Source organism: Pseudorca crassidens, chromosome 17 (genome assembly GCF_039906515.1).
Source record: "Pseudorca crassidens isolate mPseCra1 chromosome 17, mPseCra1.hap1, whole genome shotgun sequence".
NCBI classification, from domain to species: Eukaryota; Metazoa; Chordata; class Mammalia; order Artiodactyla; family Delphinidae; genus Pseudorca; species Pseudorca crassidens.
In genome coordinates this window covers 71,753,025-71,768,095 of record NC_090312.1, presented here as the reverse complement: position 1 = coordinate 71,768,095, position 15,071 = coordinate 71,753,025, and the positions used below count along the sequence as shown (strand labels likewise).

General features: G+C 40.1%; 1 protein-coding gene across 23 annotated transcripts in view; it reads left to right on the top strand.

Moving 5' to 3' along the window:
• C17H8orf34 (chromosome 17 C8orf34 homolog) overlaps positions 1–15,071 on the top strand; it is a 452,646-nt gene that overhangs the window by 169,634 nt on the left and 267,941 nt on the right. For all 23 annotated transcript variants that reach the window (XM_067712125.1, XM_067712131.1, XM_067712127.1 and 20 more), the window contains one exon: positions 13,644–13,779. In XM_067712125.1, the coding sequence (XP_067568226.1) occupies positions 13,644–13,779 (136 nt within the window). The remainder of the gene's footprint in view (positions 1–13,643; positions 13,780–15,071) is intronic.

The following is a 15,071-nucleotide window of genomic DNA, read 5'->3' as shown; positions in this document are numbered from 1 at the left end:
AGGCAGCCTCTCTGCTAATGGGTGGGCTTGTGTTCCTGTCTTGCTAGTTGTTTAGCATAGGGTGTCCAGCACTGTAGCTTGCTGGTCGTCGAGTGGAGCTTGGGCTTAGCATTGAGATGGAGATCTCTGGGGGGTCTTTCGGTGTTTGATATTATGTGGGGCTGGGAGGTCTCTGGTGGAGCAACGTCCTGAACTCGGCTCTCCCACCTCAGAGGCTCAGGCCTGACACCTGGCTGGAGCACCAAGACCCTGTCAGCCACATGACTCCGAAGAAATGTGAGAAAAAGAAAGAAAGAAAGAAAGAAAATAAAGTTATTATAAAAAAATTATTAAAATTAAAAAGTAAAAAAAAACAAATGAAAGAAAAAGAGAAGAGAGCAACCAAACCAAAACACAAAACCACCACTAATAACAAGTGCTAAAAACTTAAAAAAAAAAACCGAAAACTGACAGACAGAACCCTAGGACAAATGGTAAAAGCAAACCTATACAGACACAATCGCAAAAAGAAGCATACACATACACACTCACAAAAAGAGAAAAAGGAAAAATATATATATATACAAAATTAAAAAGACAGCAACCAAATCAATAAACAAATCTGCCAATGATAATAAGCTGTAAATACTAAACTAAGATAAACATAAAACCAGAAACAAATTAGATGCAGAAAGCAAACCCCAAGTCTGTAGTTGCTCCCAAAATCCACCACCTGAATTTGGTATGATTTGTTGTCTATTCTGGTGTTCCACAGATGCAGGTACATCAAATTGACTGTGGAGGTTTAATCCGCTGCTTCTGAGGCTGCTGGGAGAGATTTCCCTTTCTCTTCCTTGTTCTCACAGCTCCCGGGGCTCAGCTTTGGATTTGGTCCCGCCTCTGCGTGTAGGTCGCCGGAGGGCGTCTGTTCCCGCTGAGACAGGATGGGGATAAAGGAGCCGCTGATTCTGGGGCTCTGGCTCACTCAGGCGGGGGTGGGGGGAGAGAGGGGTATGGAACGTGGGACGAGCCTGTGGCAGCAGATGCCAACATGACATTGCACCAGCCTGAGGCGCACCGTGCGTTCTCCTGGGGAACTTGTCCCTGGGTCACGGGACCCTGGCAGTGGCGGGCTGCACAGGCTCCCCGGAAGGGGGGGTGTGTGGAGAGTGACCTGTGCTCGCACACAGGCCTCTTGGTAGCGGCAGCAGCAGTCTTAGCGTCTCATGCCCGTCTCTTGTGTCCGTGCTGATATCCACGGCTCACACCCATCTCTGGAGCTCGTTTAGGCGGCGCTCTGAATCCCCTCTCCTTGTGCACCCCGAAACAATGGTCTCCGGCCTCTTCGGCAGGTCTAGAGTTTTTCCCGGACTCCCTCCCGGCTAGCTGTGGTGCACTAGCCCCCTTCAGGCTGTGTTCACACAGCCAACCCCAGTCCTCTCCCTGGGGTCTTCCCTCCAAAGCCCAAGCCTCAGCTCCCAGCCCCCGCCCACCCCGGTGGGGGAGCAGGCAAGCCTCTCGGGCTGGTGAGTGCTGGTCGGCACTGATCCTCTGTGTGGGAATATCTCCACTTTGCCCTCTGCAGCCCTGTTGCTGCGCTCTCCTCCGTGGCTCCAAAGCCTCCCCCCCGCCCCCCGCCCAGTCTCCACCAGAGAAGGGGCTTCCTAGTGTGTGGAAACTTTTCCTCCTTCACAGCTCCCTCCCAGAGGGGCTGGTCCCATCCCTATTCTTTTGTCTCTGTTTTTTCTTTTTTGTTTTGCCCTACCCACGTACATGGGGAGTTTCTTGCCTTTTGGGAAGTCTGAGGTCTTTTACCAGTGTTCAGTAGGTGTTTTGTAGGAGTTATTCCACATGTAGATGTATTTTTGATGTATTTTTGTGGAAGAAGGTGATCTCCATGTCTTACTCGTCCGCCATCTTGAAGTTCCCCCAGCACTATTGCCATTTGGGGCTGGATAATTCTTTGTTGTGAAGGACTGTTCTGTACCCACTAGGTTCCAGTGGCATCAACCCCCCCACCCTCCTTTAAGTTATGACAACCAAAAATGTCTTCAGGTGGTGTCCTGTGTCTGCTTGTACTGGAGGGAGGAATAAATCACCCATGATTGAGAACCACTGCCTTAGAGGGTTGTTTTGTGGAGCAAAATGAAGTGTGACATCTCAAAGCACCTAAAAGGGTACTTAAAGTGTAATAGGGACTCAACAAATGATGGTTTTCCTCTAAAATTTGGCATTGGAGAATAGTATCTTATACATGGAGTTAACTCAGTGTAAGTCTGCTGAAACATGGAAGGCAAATAGTCCTGTGTTAATAATAATTTATGTAGCTACTAATTTGAGAAATCATTTGTTACAGGTATTTGTGTGTATACATAAAAGGTGACCCTCACCTCTAAAGCCAGACCAATCAGACTTCAATTGCTGTCTGTTCCAATTAATACTGTGTGCTCTGGGGAAGTCCTTCACACTTCCTGAGGGACTTTATCTGTAAAATACCTTATTAATAAAATGGAGTAACAGTGACATGGATATCATGGTGTTGGATGATTCAGTCACTCATTCATTCAATGTATACATTGAATGAATGAGTGACTGAATAGTCACTCAGACTATATAGTCTGAATAGTCATTCAGAGATAGTCTCTGCCATGTTGAGAATTCGTTAGTGAGGAATCAAATGATGAACAAATAAATTAAAAATGTAATAATTCCAGGATGTAACAGTTGTTCTGAAGATAAACAGAGATAACAAGGATAAAGAATAATAGAAGATGCTCTCTTAGACAGAGTAGTCAAGGAAATCCCCTCTTATAAGGCAGTATTTGAGCAGAGACTTGAATGAAGGGAGAGAAAGGCAGTATGGTCATATCTGGGGCAAGGGCACCCGAGGGAGAAAACACAGCAAGTGCAGAGACCTGAAGATATTAATGATCTTAGATTGTTCATGGCACAGGAAGAGGCTAGGGTTGCTATAGGGAGTATATTGCATAGTCAGTTCATTCACTTTTAGATTTTTATGTTTTTTTTTTCTTATCACCAAATACTCTTCTTTAGGAAACTCAAAAATTTATATAATGTAGGAAGTGAGATGAGGTTCTTAGGTGGTATCATCCTGCATGACATGCTATTAAAGAACAGTTCCATGGAGGCAACTGTCCAAGAAAATGGAACAAGATGAAAATAATCTTGTAGAATTTAATGTGTGGTGGCAACGTTTTGTGGCTTGAAGTGTAAGGGATGAGAACAGCATGTGAATTCCAAGAAAGCATCACAGAATGGAAAGTGGATTTACAATGTGTCAGACAGGGTGGCAACATCTTGTGGCATGTGGCTCGTATCTCGGTGATGGGAAAGGTATGTCCTGTGACTGCTTCTCGCCTGTGGCACACCACAAGGGAGAAGGAGTTGGCAGCCGTACCCAAAATACATCAGCAGCAAGTTTAGCATATGACCAGCCACGATCTTCTTTTTTTATTTTTCCTAAAATGTGATTCTTTTTTTACTTATCCCAAAGGGCTCTACATAAAACAGAAATGAAGGAAGATTGAAGGAGAGAGGATAGGAGGCAGTTATGAGACTTAACATCTTTTTTAGACTAACCATATTGGATTTAGGGTCCCAACACATGTGACAAGCATACTAAAATACTTTTTTATATTTTATTTTTACTTTTTAACATGCGTGTAGTTGGTTAAAATTTGCTTCATTGAGAATATTGCATGGTGGGTTGAAACTCTCAGTATCGACAAGCGCAAAGTTCAGAGGAGGGTCGCCAAGTACAAAGGAAATAAAACGGAGGACGGTTGGAGTGAAGGAAGTCTACTCGGCTGAGGCTTTAGTGAAGGAAGGGTACTATCAAAACTGGAGACTTAAGCAAAAAGAACTTCAGAATACAAGAGAAGAAAGAGGAAAGGAGGGTGATGGCGGGAGGTGTTCACCACCAAGACCTGTTACACTTGAAATCCAAGAAAAAGGTAAACTAACAACAAATTCTGAGTTTAATCACTAACCTCGTAGCAATCTAGTTTTATGTGTTTGTGTCAGGTATGTGAGGTCAACTGACTTCAGGCAGAATCACCTTTACCAAAGACAAGTTTAGAGCATGGATACTGAACTGTATAGTATTGGGACTATAGCAATTAGGGTATGAATGGATCATACTCTCTCCAAAGGGCTTATTTCGAGTTAGCAAATTATGTAAATAATGCAGAAACACTTATCAAAATGAACTCAGTTGATACTTGTGGTCTGGATCAAGAATAAAAATATCATCCAGGGCTTCCCTGGTGGTGCAGTGGTTGGGAGTCCGCCTACTGATGCAGGGGACACGGGTTCGTGCCCCGGTCCGGGAAGATCCCACATGCCGCGGAGCGGCTGGGCCCGTGAGCCATGGCCGCTGAGCCTGCGCGTCCGGAGCCTGTGCTCCGCAACGGGAGAGGCCACAACAGTGAGAGGCCCGCGTACTGCAAAAAAAAAAAAAAAAAAAATGCTTGAAAATATTATCCAGTATGGTATAGGGTGTAATTATTAGGTTTATGGTCAAAAGTTCATTAGCAAGCAACAAATTGATACAGTGCACATAGGAACTTCCCAACATAAGACCTTACTTATTTAATACAGAGCCTGTGGGAACATAAAAATTATATTAAATAGCCTTCATAAGTCGTTTAGAAACAAACAAAAAAATAAGTGTTAGTGTGATGTATCGCCTGTAATGGCTGAAATAATGCTTACTGTAACATAATGGTACCTAATAGGGTAAGTAATCATCCCATAACTAAACCATTGGGATGAGAAATGCTTTCTCACTATTGAGAGAGATAAATGATAGGAGTGCTTTAGCCAGAGACATGTCCCAGGGGAATTAAAATTAAATACACTTTTAAATGGTGGTTAAAATGATGAGCTCTGCAAGATTTTGTATGATTCTCATTAAAAAATGAAATATTTTACCCATCATGCTACAAATATTAATAATCTGTCTAATCCCAGCCTTTTAGATTAACCAGCCTTCCTTGCCTTGCTCTTGTCTACACTGTGAACCCTGTGCTTGGTTTGCCTCCTTTCTGTTTCCCAGTTCTATTCCTGAACACCTCTACTTAGCTCTGCCAACCTCCCATCTGTGGCCTCCCCCTCCTACCCCTCAAGTCTGGTCCTTGGTGCACCTCCTCTGGCTGTCTCTAGATTTCTGTGTTGGTCGCGAGGTGTCCTCACTTCAATTAGGGCTATAACCAAGCTTTCAGTCATACCAGACAGTCTGCTTATCGAACTCCACCTGAAATGAGTCCACATGCCTGGAATTTCAGTTATTTTTAAAATAAAGAGACTTGTTCACAACGTATGTCTGTCAAACCTTTAGGGGGTGACACAAGTTTCAGGAGGAAGTCAGTTTTTTTGTGTATACAATATAATCTTTTGAATTTGTGGTAGGTGCAAATTGAGGAAAATATAGATGTACTCTGATGCAGAAATCAGACTTTGAGTAATGTTTGGGTTGAAATTTGTTAGAAGCACTAGTATTTTCTTACGGAATGGAAGGAGAAAACCACTCCCAGATGTCTTAATTTTTCTGACTAACAGAGAAGGCTTCACAATTTATGTAATGATGGGTTCAATGAACACAAGTCTTGGGATTCATTTGCAATCTAAGCAAACAAGTTCCAGCCCATAAGTTTTTACAAATGTTTGTGATCATCATGTATTTGGCTGTTGATGGTCAAAGAAATTAAACAGGAACTGGTAGCTAACAAAAAATATCTCAGAAAGTTTTTTGCTCTTTTCAGTTAACACTAGAAGACAGAGAACGAATGTAAATTTAAGTTTACATAAACATTTCCCCTAACCCACTGGCCAAATCACTTTCTTTGTTTATTGATCTCATGTGGTCAAGGAAAGTAAATATTCTGTAACCTACTCTCTCTCATTAAAAAGGGAAACTTCAACTCAGCTTTTAAATTCCACCAAACTTTTTAAAATGCAATGCTAACTTAAATTTTTTAAACTAAGTTTATTCTAAAAAATTCCAGCCTGTAATTTCTCATGTCTACCATTTTGTTCTTATCAATTATGAATCTAGTTAAGCCATACTACACTGATATACTGAGAAAGAAAACCGAACTCATATTGGAGGCATGATTGTAGAAATAGAGAAGCAATAGAAGCATGGCCTCGACATCCTTCTTCCACCTTTCAACCAGAATTTATCCCAGCAAAGTGAATTATGTTTTGCTCTCAATTCTTTCTTTCCCTTTTTTAAGGAAATAGTTTAGCTGTCTCACATAACAAAAAAGTATTCATAAATATTTTATTAAAACCTGTCTCATTTCTTATATGTTTTCTTAACATTTGTTTTATTTTTTTAATAATTCACTCAGCATATATAACATCTGTTTAAAATATTTGACCAAATCAGCTCTATCGACGTAAATCAACCAAACAGTTGCAATACAGGGAAAAACTGCCGTATAATTCTTGTGTAACCCATCACTGAATCACTGTGAAGGGACTTATGTTTGGAAAGCTTTTAATTTTTGTTCCTAGAAACAGATGTGAAAATTCACTCATATCCCACATTGTCTAGTTCAAGCAGCTGTAAATTATTTCATGGATTACACTTGAATGAAATGAAAGTCCTGGGATTATTTCATCTAGGCAGCAGTTATTTCCTTAAATTAAATGAAAACAGTTCTTTGCTTGATTAATTCTTGGTTATTTGGATTGCGTGAAGTGCTCATGTCTTTAGTCATAAATTAGTTCATTTTTCTCTGTAGTAACCCTGTGATTCAAAAGGTGCATCACAAGTTTATCGGCTACCTTTAAAAATAAATTACTGCTTTGGGCTTTCTATTGTGAAAAAGAATAAATATGGTACTCTTCTTTTAAATATAATATTCATATGATGCACACATGTCACTTGTAAAGAAAGTTAGACCTAAGAAGTGTCACTGCTTGCTTTTAACTGCTGGGCTGATAATTCTATCAGCTTTTCTCAGCCATATGGTCTATAGCTTCATTCCACACTCCATTACTCCAGACTTGCCCTTCTAACTGCCTACCAAATATCCATATGGATATCTTGACGATAGCTCCATCTAAGCATGTGTGAAACCAAAGATGTTATCTCTTCCTATATTTCCTGGACGTGGTAATATGGAGAAACCTGCAAGGATTTCACATGCAGTCATTCACGACAACCTGTTGAATCTTCCTCTGAAATTACCTTCTGATGCATTTCTCTCTCTTGCTACTGTTACTTCCTTACCCCAGGCCCTCAGCAGCTGGTACATCCATTATGGAGGATACAGGCTTCTTCCCGCCTCAACTCCTTGTTTCCGGTTTTCACTTTGCCAAATGGCTGTAGGCAAGTGCAACACATGTATTCCTTCAAAAACCAATTTTCCAAAAGCCAATTCCACATAAAGATCAACTTGTCAAATAGTTAATTAACCAAGTTTATCAAATTATACAAAAATCTTCTCTTGAGACAGGTGTCTGATAAGTGCTCCGAGTGACATCTCAGGGGAGCTCAGGCCTATCATTTGCAGAAAAAAAAGTCTTGTAGTCAGCAAATATCAGTGAATGCCTACCCTGTGCTAGACACATTTCTAAGACAGTGAGATTACAATAGTATAAGTGAGAAAAACTTATTTCCTATCTCTAGTTATCAGAAAAGCAATTTTGTAAATTTAGAAAATTGTTTATTTCAATAAGTACATCTACAGTGATCTCTATAAAACACAGATTCAATGACTCTATCTCCCTTCATCATCTGAGACTAAACCCTTTTCCAGTATTACATTCTTCTATCCCTATACATCTCAAGTTACGGTCATATAGCTGTATAACTTTCCCTGATATACTATGTCCCTTCAAATCTCTGCTTTTTCAAGTTCCTACATCCCTCTGAAGAGTCCTTTACCACCTGGTCTGGCTTGTATACTTTTACTCAACTGTTACCTAATTATTCCTTCCTAATAATTCCTTTATCATTTAGGTTTCAGTTAGGAAACTGAAACTAACCTACATGATTAAAATAGAATATTGTCAAGTGCTGACAGATAATACTTGGCCGTTTCATGGGTTTGTTTTTAACTTCAGTTAGTTGATTTTTCATATGTTTTCCATAACATACAAAACATTTATTTTTGTTTTTTTTCTGGGATAGAGCTGATCACATTACCTTATAGTTACATCTAACTTCTTAACTAGACATTAACAGTCACTACAGAGTTTGACTTCAAAGTATCGAAATAGAACAAGTATATTTTAAAAAATTCCCATGAGGTTATTTTTACATAATCTTTCTCTACCACTGTTACCTTAAGAATCATGAGATTCCTTGATGAAAAAAGTATTACTGCTTGCTTCAAAGAAATTTCTAGTTGGCTAGAGTCTCTCCTTAATATTGCTGACTTTGGGAACTCTGATATCCCTTCCGTGTGACAGACCTTTAGATATTTGAAGTTGGCCATTTGTGGAGATATGCATTTAGCTTGGGGAGCGTAATTGGCTTTCTCTGCTTGGTTCTGAGTTGGGCAAAAGGAGGGGACGTGGCCTCTATGAACCAGGACCTGAGTGCTTTGGGCCAACTGCTGCAGATGTTGTGATTTGGCTTCACTGATCGTTTCCATCAGAGGTTGTGGGTCTCTGTTCTAATGTCATATATGATCTTTCCATTGTCTTTTTGTACGTTCAGTCTCTCTTCTCTTTTAGTCATTCTCTTCCTGGCAGGAAGTTGGCCAAAAGACAAGACTCAAGATTCAAATCTTCACTGCTTCATGACTGTCGACTTGTCTCCATAGTCAGTTTTATCACAAGAGCTTCTTAATCTTTTTGGTGTTGTATTAAAATGGTGATCATCTGATGAGAGAGGGGCTGCATAAAAGCATATAAGACTCTGGATAGAGTTCAGTGGACGGGCATCATGACCACTATGACAAAAACAAGAGTAATGAAAAGCGTGTTTAAGATGCTTCAGAACCAAGAACCCAAATTATCCAACCAAGGCTAAGAGAACAATCCCACAAGTCATAAAGATCAGCCTTGGTGAGCCAAGTAGCTTTTTCCTTCAAGTGATAGGTGGCCTTTTCTACCTTACCTGTTTCATTGAGCCAAGTATAGCAAGAACTGTTAGCAATTGCACAGGTACTGTCGTGACTAGTGAACAGGAAATCTAGATTGTCCATCACTGCTCTTGCCAAGGAATTGAGACTGATCTGTATTCCGTCTAAGGTAGAGGTGATATTATTTTTAACTTCTGCCAGAATTAAAATGATCTATGTCTCATAGCCTTTTGTTTGTATGATTCTTATTATTGGAAGCACTGCTTTCATTGTTTGCATAAACAATGAATCAGTAACACCCCCAGGTAAAGTGCCTAAATAATTGAGGGTAACCTCATTTTGGAGCACACATCTGAATTTCCTGCTTTCGTGACTTTAAGAATTAAGGTGTCTGTGCGCAGATAAGTTTTGGAATACTGTTTCTAAAGTGCATGCAATATTAATTTGAGACAAGCAAAACTAGCCATCCTGGTTGCAGAGGAAGTAGTATCTGGTAGGAATACATGGATATCCAGGAAAAAAGAAGTTATTCATGGCATGAAGTTGAAACCAAGACCTTACATTGGCCTGTTTGCACATTTGTATCTATATTAGTCTCTTCCAGATACTAAGTAATTGGCCCATCATTTTAGGAAATTCTGAATTCAAATTTAGAATTACCTAGGGTCTAATTGATAGATCGTAATAATTTTTTCTTTTTCTGTGAGAGGGCATTGCTAGGAAAGTAGCAAATGACCTTGTTTAAGGTCATTTGTCCACATAAGTGCAAGTGAAATGCCATTGGCTGTAATTCTCTTTGATCTCATTTGTTGAGACTGGAAATAGCCCTAGGTTTTTACCATGGAGGTCTGGTGAGGAATGGCATATCCAGCAATCAGTAAGCTTGAAGGGTACTATTTGGGAAATCTAAGATTGGTGTTAGAATAATTATGCTCTGATCTAACAATTTTAGTAAGAAGGGAATAAAAGGAGAAGGGCCATTATGGGTGAGTGATAACCAGGGGTCTATAGAAATTAGAAGAAGAATGTAAATAAGCAGATAAAAAACAAAATAGTAATTAGGCAAGGGTTTTGGTCCACTATCTTGTGCAGAAGCTGTCCACTATCTGAGGTCATCAGGTTGTTCTGAGGATCTTGGGTCATCTGTCTACTTTGAAGATCAGCTGCTTCTAGAGAATCTTCATTTTGAGGTCCCCTATTAGAGCAGGCTTCCAGTTTTGTTGGTTCTGGATTGTTTCTTTAGTTATGAAATGTGAGCCCAAGGATTCACTCCAGGGAGTTTCCTTCTGTATTTGTTGTTAACAATATCTGATAGAATCCCTTCCAGTGAGGTTCAAGAGCAACTTTTCTCTGTTGTATCTCCCAACAGATGAAATCTTATAGTTGAATGTCATGAAGAGGCTGTTTAAGATGTTTGAATGCAACATTAACCTGTTAGTGATAGGACTGAGTGTAGTCCGTGAGTCTCTTGCAACATTTTGCGATGTCTACATGCATCAGGGCAGAGTATAGTATTGTAGGTAAAATCCTGATGCACTTGGGCCTTCCAGTAACTAGTTCACAGGGAAATAAACAATGTGTTCTCTAGGAGTGGACCATATTGGCATAAGGGTGGGTGGGAGTACCTTTGACCAAGGGAGCTCAAGGACTTCTGAAAGTTTTGTTAATTTCATTTCAAGATGTCATTGATTCTTTTCACCTTTCAGAAGTTTGTAGGTGATAACAGCAGTGTGGTTTCTGAGTAAAGGGTAATACTTTACAGAGTTTTTTTTTTTTTTTTATAATATTTCTTGTGAAGTGTGTGTCTTGGTCACTTGATATGAAAGTTTATATTCCCAAGATTGGAATCACAAAATCGACCAGCTTTTTAGCAACTGTAAAGATTATAGCTTTTTGGCAAAGAGATGTTTAAACTCACTCTGAAATTATATAGACATTCGATAACTAAAATATATTCAAATCTCATGAAAAGTGGAAGCTATATAAAATACATCAGGTGTTCAAAGGGCCTTCGAAGCTTTGGTTCCTGGTCATTTCCCACATTCACAGGTTCTCTAGAGTTATGCTGTTGACAAGTCCATGTGACTTAAAATTGACCTCAGCTGTCTTTTTAAAGTTTCCCCAGCCGTGTTGATTTAAGATAGTAACCAATTTAACTGTACCATGATGAGTAGTTTCATGGAGAAATTTAGCTAATATCTATTTGAAACCATCTAGTGCCACTACGCAGCTGTCTTGGGAGCACCAGAGATGATCTGAGTGAAGCTAGAACCACTTTTTTTTTCCATTTTTCTTTTCAAAATGAGGGGCTAAATATTGATATTTTATAATGGTTTCTTTGAATTCCTTTAAGGATTCATCCTTTAAGAGTTTAGATAGGATCAAAACCGTTGGTAAGGCTGCTTGTTTGGCAAAATGATCTGCTGGAGTATTTCTTTTAGCTTCCATGTTATTTCTTTTTCACAGCAGCTACCTCTTTATGAAGTAAGAGGGCATCTAAAAGTGTGTTAAACATCTTTTCCATTTTTGATGGAGGTTCCAGCAGAGATGACCCTTTCTTTCCAAAGCATCCCAAAGTCATGGTTTTTCTAAAAGAACATGCCTGATATATATTTACTCTGTGGTCTTTGGCTATAGCAGACAAGCTCAAGGAAGTGCAGTGGCTTTGCCCTTTGGGCTGATTTTTCCCTCGGGTAGAGGACTGCATTCTGCAGGCAAGCTTAAATTGGTGTTAGCGTGTTCTGCTCCAGTTTCAAGTTTTGAGGTATGATCTGTCAACAAACAACATTAGGTCAGAGTTTTCAATGGGAGTCCTTAAAAACACTGAATGAGGTATAGCAAGTTCCTAACCGAGCTAAGAAAACGTTAAGGTTCCCTTCCCCTGGTGCAGGGAGGAGGGTGGGCAAGCCAAGGTGTCTCAGTGGTGAATAGTAGTGTGATGGGGAGAGTCTAACAGAATCTCATGGGAGGCCAATTAGCTACCTGAAAAGTGTGTGTTCTCAGGCAGTAGTACTGTCTGTGCCGCATGACATGAGGAACCATGAGAAGAGAGGGGCGCTTATAACTAGTTAAGCAGAAGCAGCGCGTTTTGAAGGGGCTACCCCACAACAAGGGGACTATACGTTTACAACCAGGTCAAGGTGATGAGTTGTTTTTGACTCTCATAAAGTTTAAGTTGAACCTCTAAGGACACACCCAGATTGCTCATATGCAAGTAGATGAAAGGATTTCATTTGGGGTTGCCTGTGGAGGTAGTGTGTTGACTAATCTTCTTCAGATAACAGAAGGTCTGTTTATGACTTAGACTAGTCACAATCTCAGGAAAATTTGGCACTTGTTTGCCATATTCGGTTGTTAGAAACAAAATTCAGCTGAGTAGATGATTCATGAATCAGGCAGCCTCCAATCTAGCAGGAAGAAAGGAGCTCCAAGGAGCTGTACAAAACTGAAGACTTTTATAGACAGAAGGCAGTGGATGCAGGATGCTATACTAGCAAACAACAGGTTGGTCGTGGCAAGGTCACTTTCCTTTAGGGGACAGCAGGGGTCTATCAGGCAAGTTAACTCACTAGTGCTGACCAGGTGATGCCTGATTGTTTAGGATTCCGTTGCTGAGAAAGCTTAAACTGTGATTAAATTAAGTATCCGTTTGGTAACGTGGGCTTAGCATAAGCAACTTCGTTATGGGCCTGCTGTCCTATTTTTAACAGTTAGAAATCCTCTCGATTGTTTTGTGAGAGGCCTAAGATGTTTGGATAGTCTACAGCCTTATCAGGAAAGAGGGATTTCCCTTCTTATATAGGTAGTAACCTCAATCGTGGATTATGTCTTGGCAAAATTATAATTGATCTTTTGAAACTTTATGTCCCTCTTTCGCTAAGGCTGAGAGCAAGTAAATAGAATCCTTTTTACAAGACTCCCTATCCTCTGAATAAAGCAGGAGATCGTGTACAAATTGTATCAGGACTAAATTACAAGAGAAATAGACGTTTTAAGTGTTGATTGAGGGCCTGGAAGAAATAGGAGGCTTCAGTGAACACCTGGGGTGTGACTCTCCCGGTATACTACTGTCCTCCCAAGGTGCAGACAAAAAGGAATGGTTTAGAATGGAAAAAGAGAAGGCTTCAGGTATATTCTGATTGGAGGGTGTTGGATGGGGAGGCTCAAGGCAGGCACATTAGAAATGAATGACCTTGTGTAATTGGTTTGGGAGCATAATTTGTCTTCCTCTGGATTGTTCTTAGTTGGAAGGGGGCAGTCACTGACTAACTCCTGACCATTTGGGGCCAATTACTGTAGAGATTATGGTTGACTTCTGTGGGTGGTTACAGCAGAAGTTGTCCCACAGTCATGTATGGTCTGCCCATCGTGCAGACAGATTCATCTCTCACCATTTTGCTCCTGTAAATCTTCTCATATAATTTTCTCCAACTACATCTAGAAATAATTGGAAAACGAATTGATGCATGAGGGAAGATTTTTGCAAAGTGGAAATGTAATGTTTTGCTAACCAACTACTGGCAGATATCTGAAAACCTGGACTTTTCTTCTTCATTCTATTAGAGTTAATTTTTTTCTCTGCAATTGTTTATGTTGTTACAGAGGATCTTGATGATTTAAGAATGGAGGGAGTAACTACCCTGGTACCTTCTGGGAACAAATTTAACCAAGGTCGAGCTACTCACTCTGCTGAACCTCAGGCCAAAGTCACACTGAACATCTGTTCAAGGTGTGCCAGGTAAAGCAAATAATAGGTATATCTTTGTATAAACATGATGTTGAATTTTTTAAATCTAAGCTTTTGATGCAATGCGTGTACTCTTCTGTGCTGACATTGACAAGGGAGTAGGTTGTACAGTTTATCCCTGTGCCCAATGCCACTCAGACCGACAATGAATCAAAGAGTTTAGATTGTCTTTACTTCACAGCCGGAGACTATTTTAAGACTTTCTGTCTCTGAATTTCATTTGCTGTCTGCCCTTCTGTTCCTTTTCAAAAGAAGATTCAAGGGGCTCTGAAAGTTCAAAGCCACTCTAAAGCACCTGCATAAAGGCCAGTTTGCCCAGGTACAATTTTAGATCTGATATTATTGGCCTCTTAACATGCCCCACATCCTATTCACGTCCCGGAAAGAATTTAATCAGCTTGATGCCTTTCAGTTTGGGCAGCTGAAAACAATCCTTGCATACACTGTATGTGGCCAAAGAAGTAGCTTAAGTTACTGCCAAGTCAGCTCCCAGTGCTGGTCTAGCAGAAACTCACCAAATAGCTAGAATTCATTCTTTTGTAGGAACAAAATCTCATTTGCAAAGAGGCTTTTAAGCCTGTTTAAACGATAAAGCAAGCCTTCTAACCCTAGGTAAATGGCGCAGATTAGCAAGAACAATGCACTGGCTGGCCAGTTTTATCTCCTTTTCTTTATGTCGCTGCTGTTCTATTGTACAGTTTGAGAGGGGATTAGTGGCTTGGAACTGGGTGGGGGGAAGTGTAGGAAAATCAAATCAGATTTTTGTAGCTTTTCCTTGCCTTTACCCCTTTGGAATTTTAATTTTAATTGTCATAGGCTTAGAAGAATAAAAAGAAATAGAAATAAAAATAAATAGAAAATCAGGGGATATTATTTGAGACCATTAAGGGAAATGGCATAGCACAGTGAAAACACCAATGGAAACGTTGCTTCAGACAAGTAATATTTGCGTGGATTGATTTTTCGATGAGGGCTGTGACCAAACCGGCTAACATTTATGTGATGATATTTAGGCATCGTGAGTGTGCAAGGTCATCTATGGAAGAGTTGTTTGGCAGTTTAAAGGAACTTTGTAGTATATTTGTACATTTACAGTTTGACTGGAGAGGGGTTGGTGCTTGGTCCTTGGTCCTTCATATTATTGGTAGAAGACTGGGATATGAGGTGTTTTCTTTTTGAAAGGAAATCCTATGCAATCGGTATGTTTTAATGAAGTATTGAGGACTTGAATTGGCAAAGGGCCAAACCCATTCATAGCCCTAAATTATTTACATTTAGTTTCC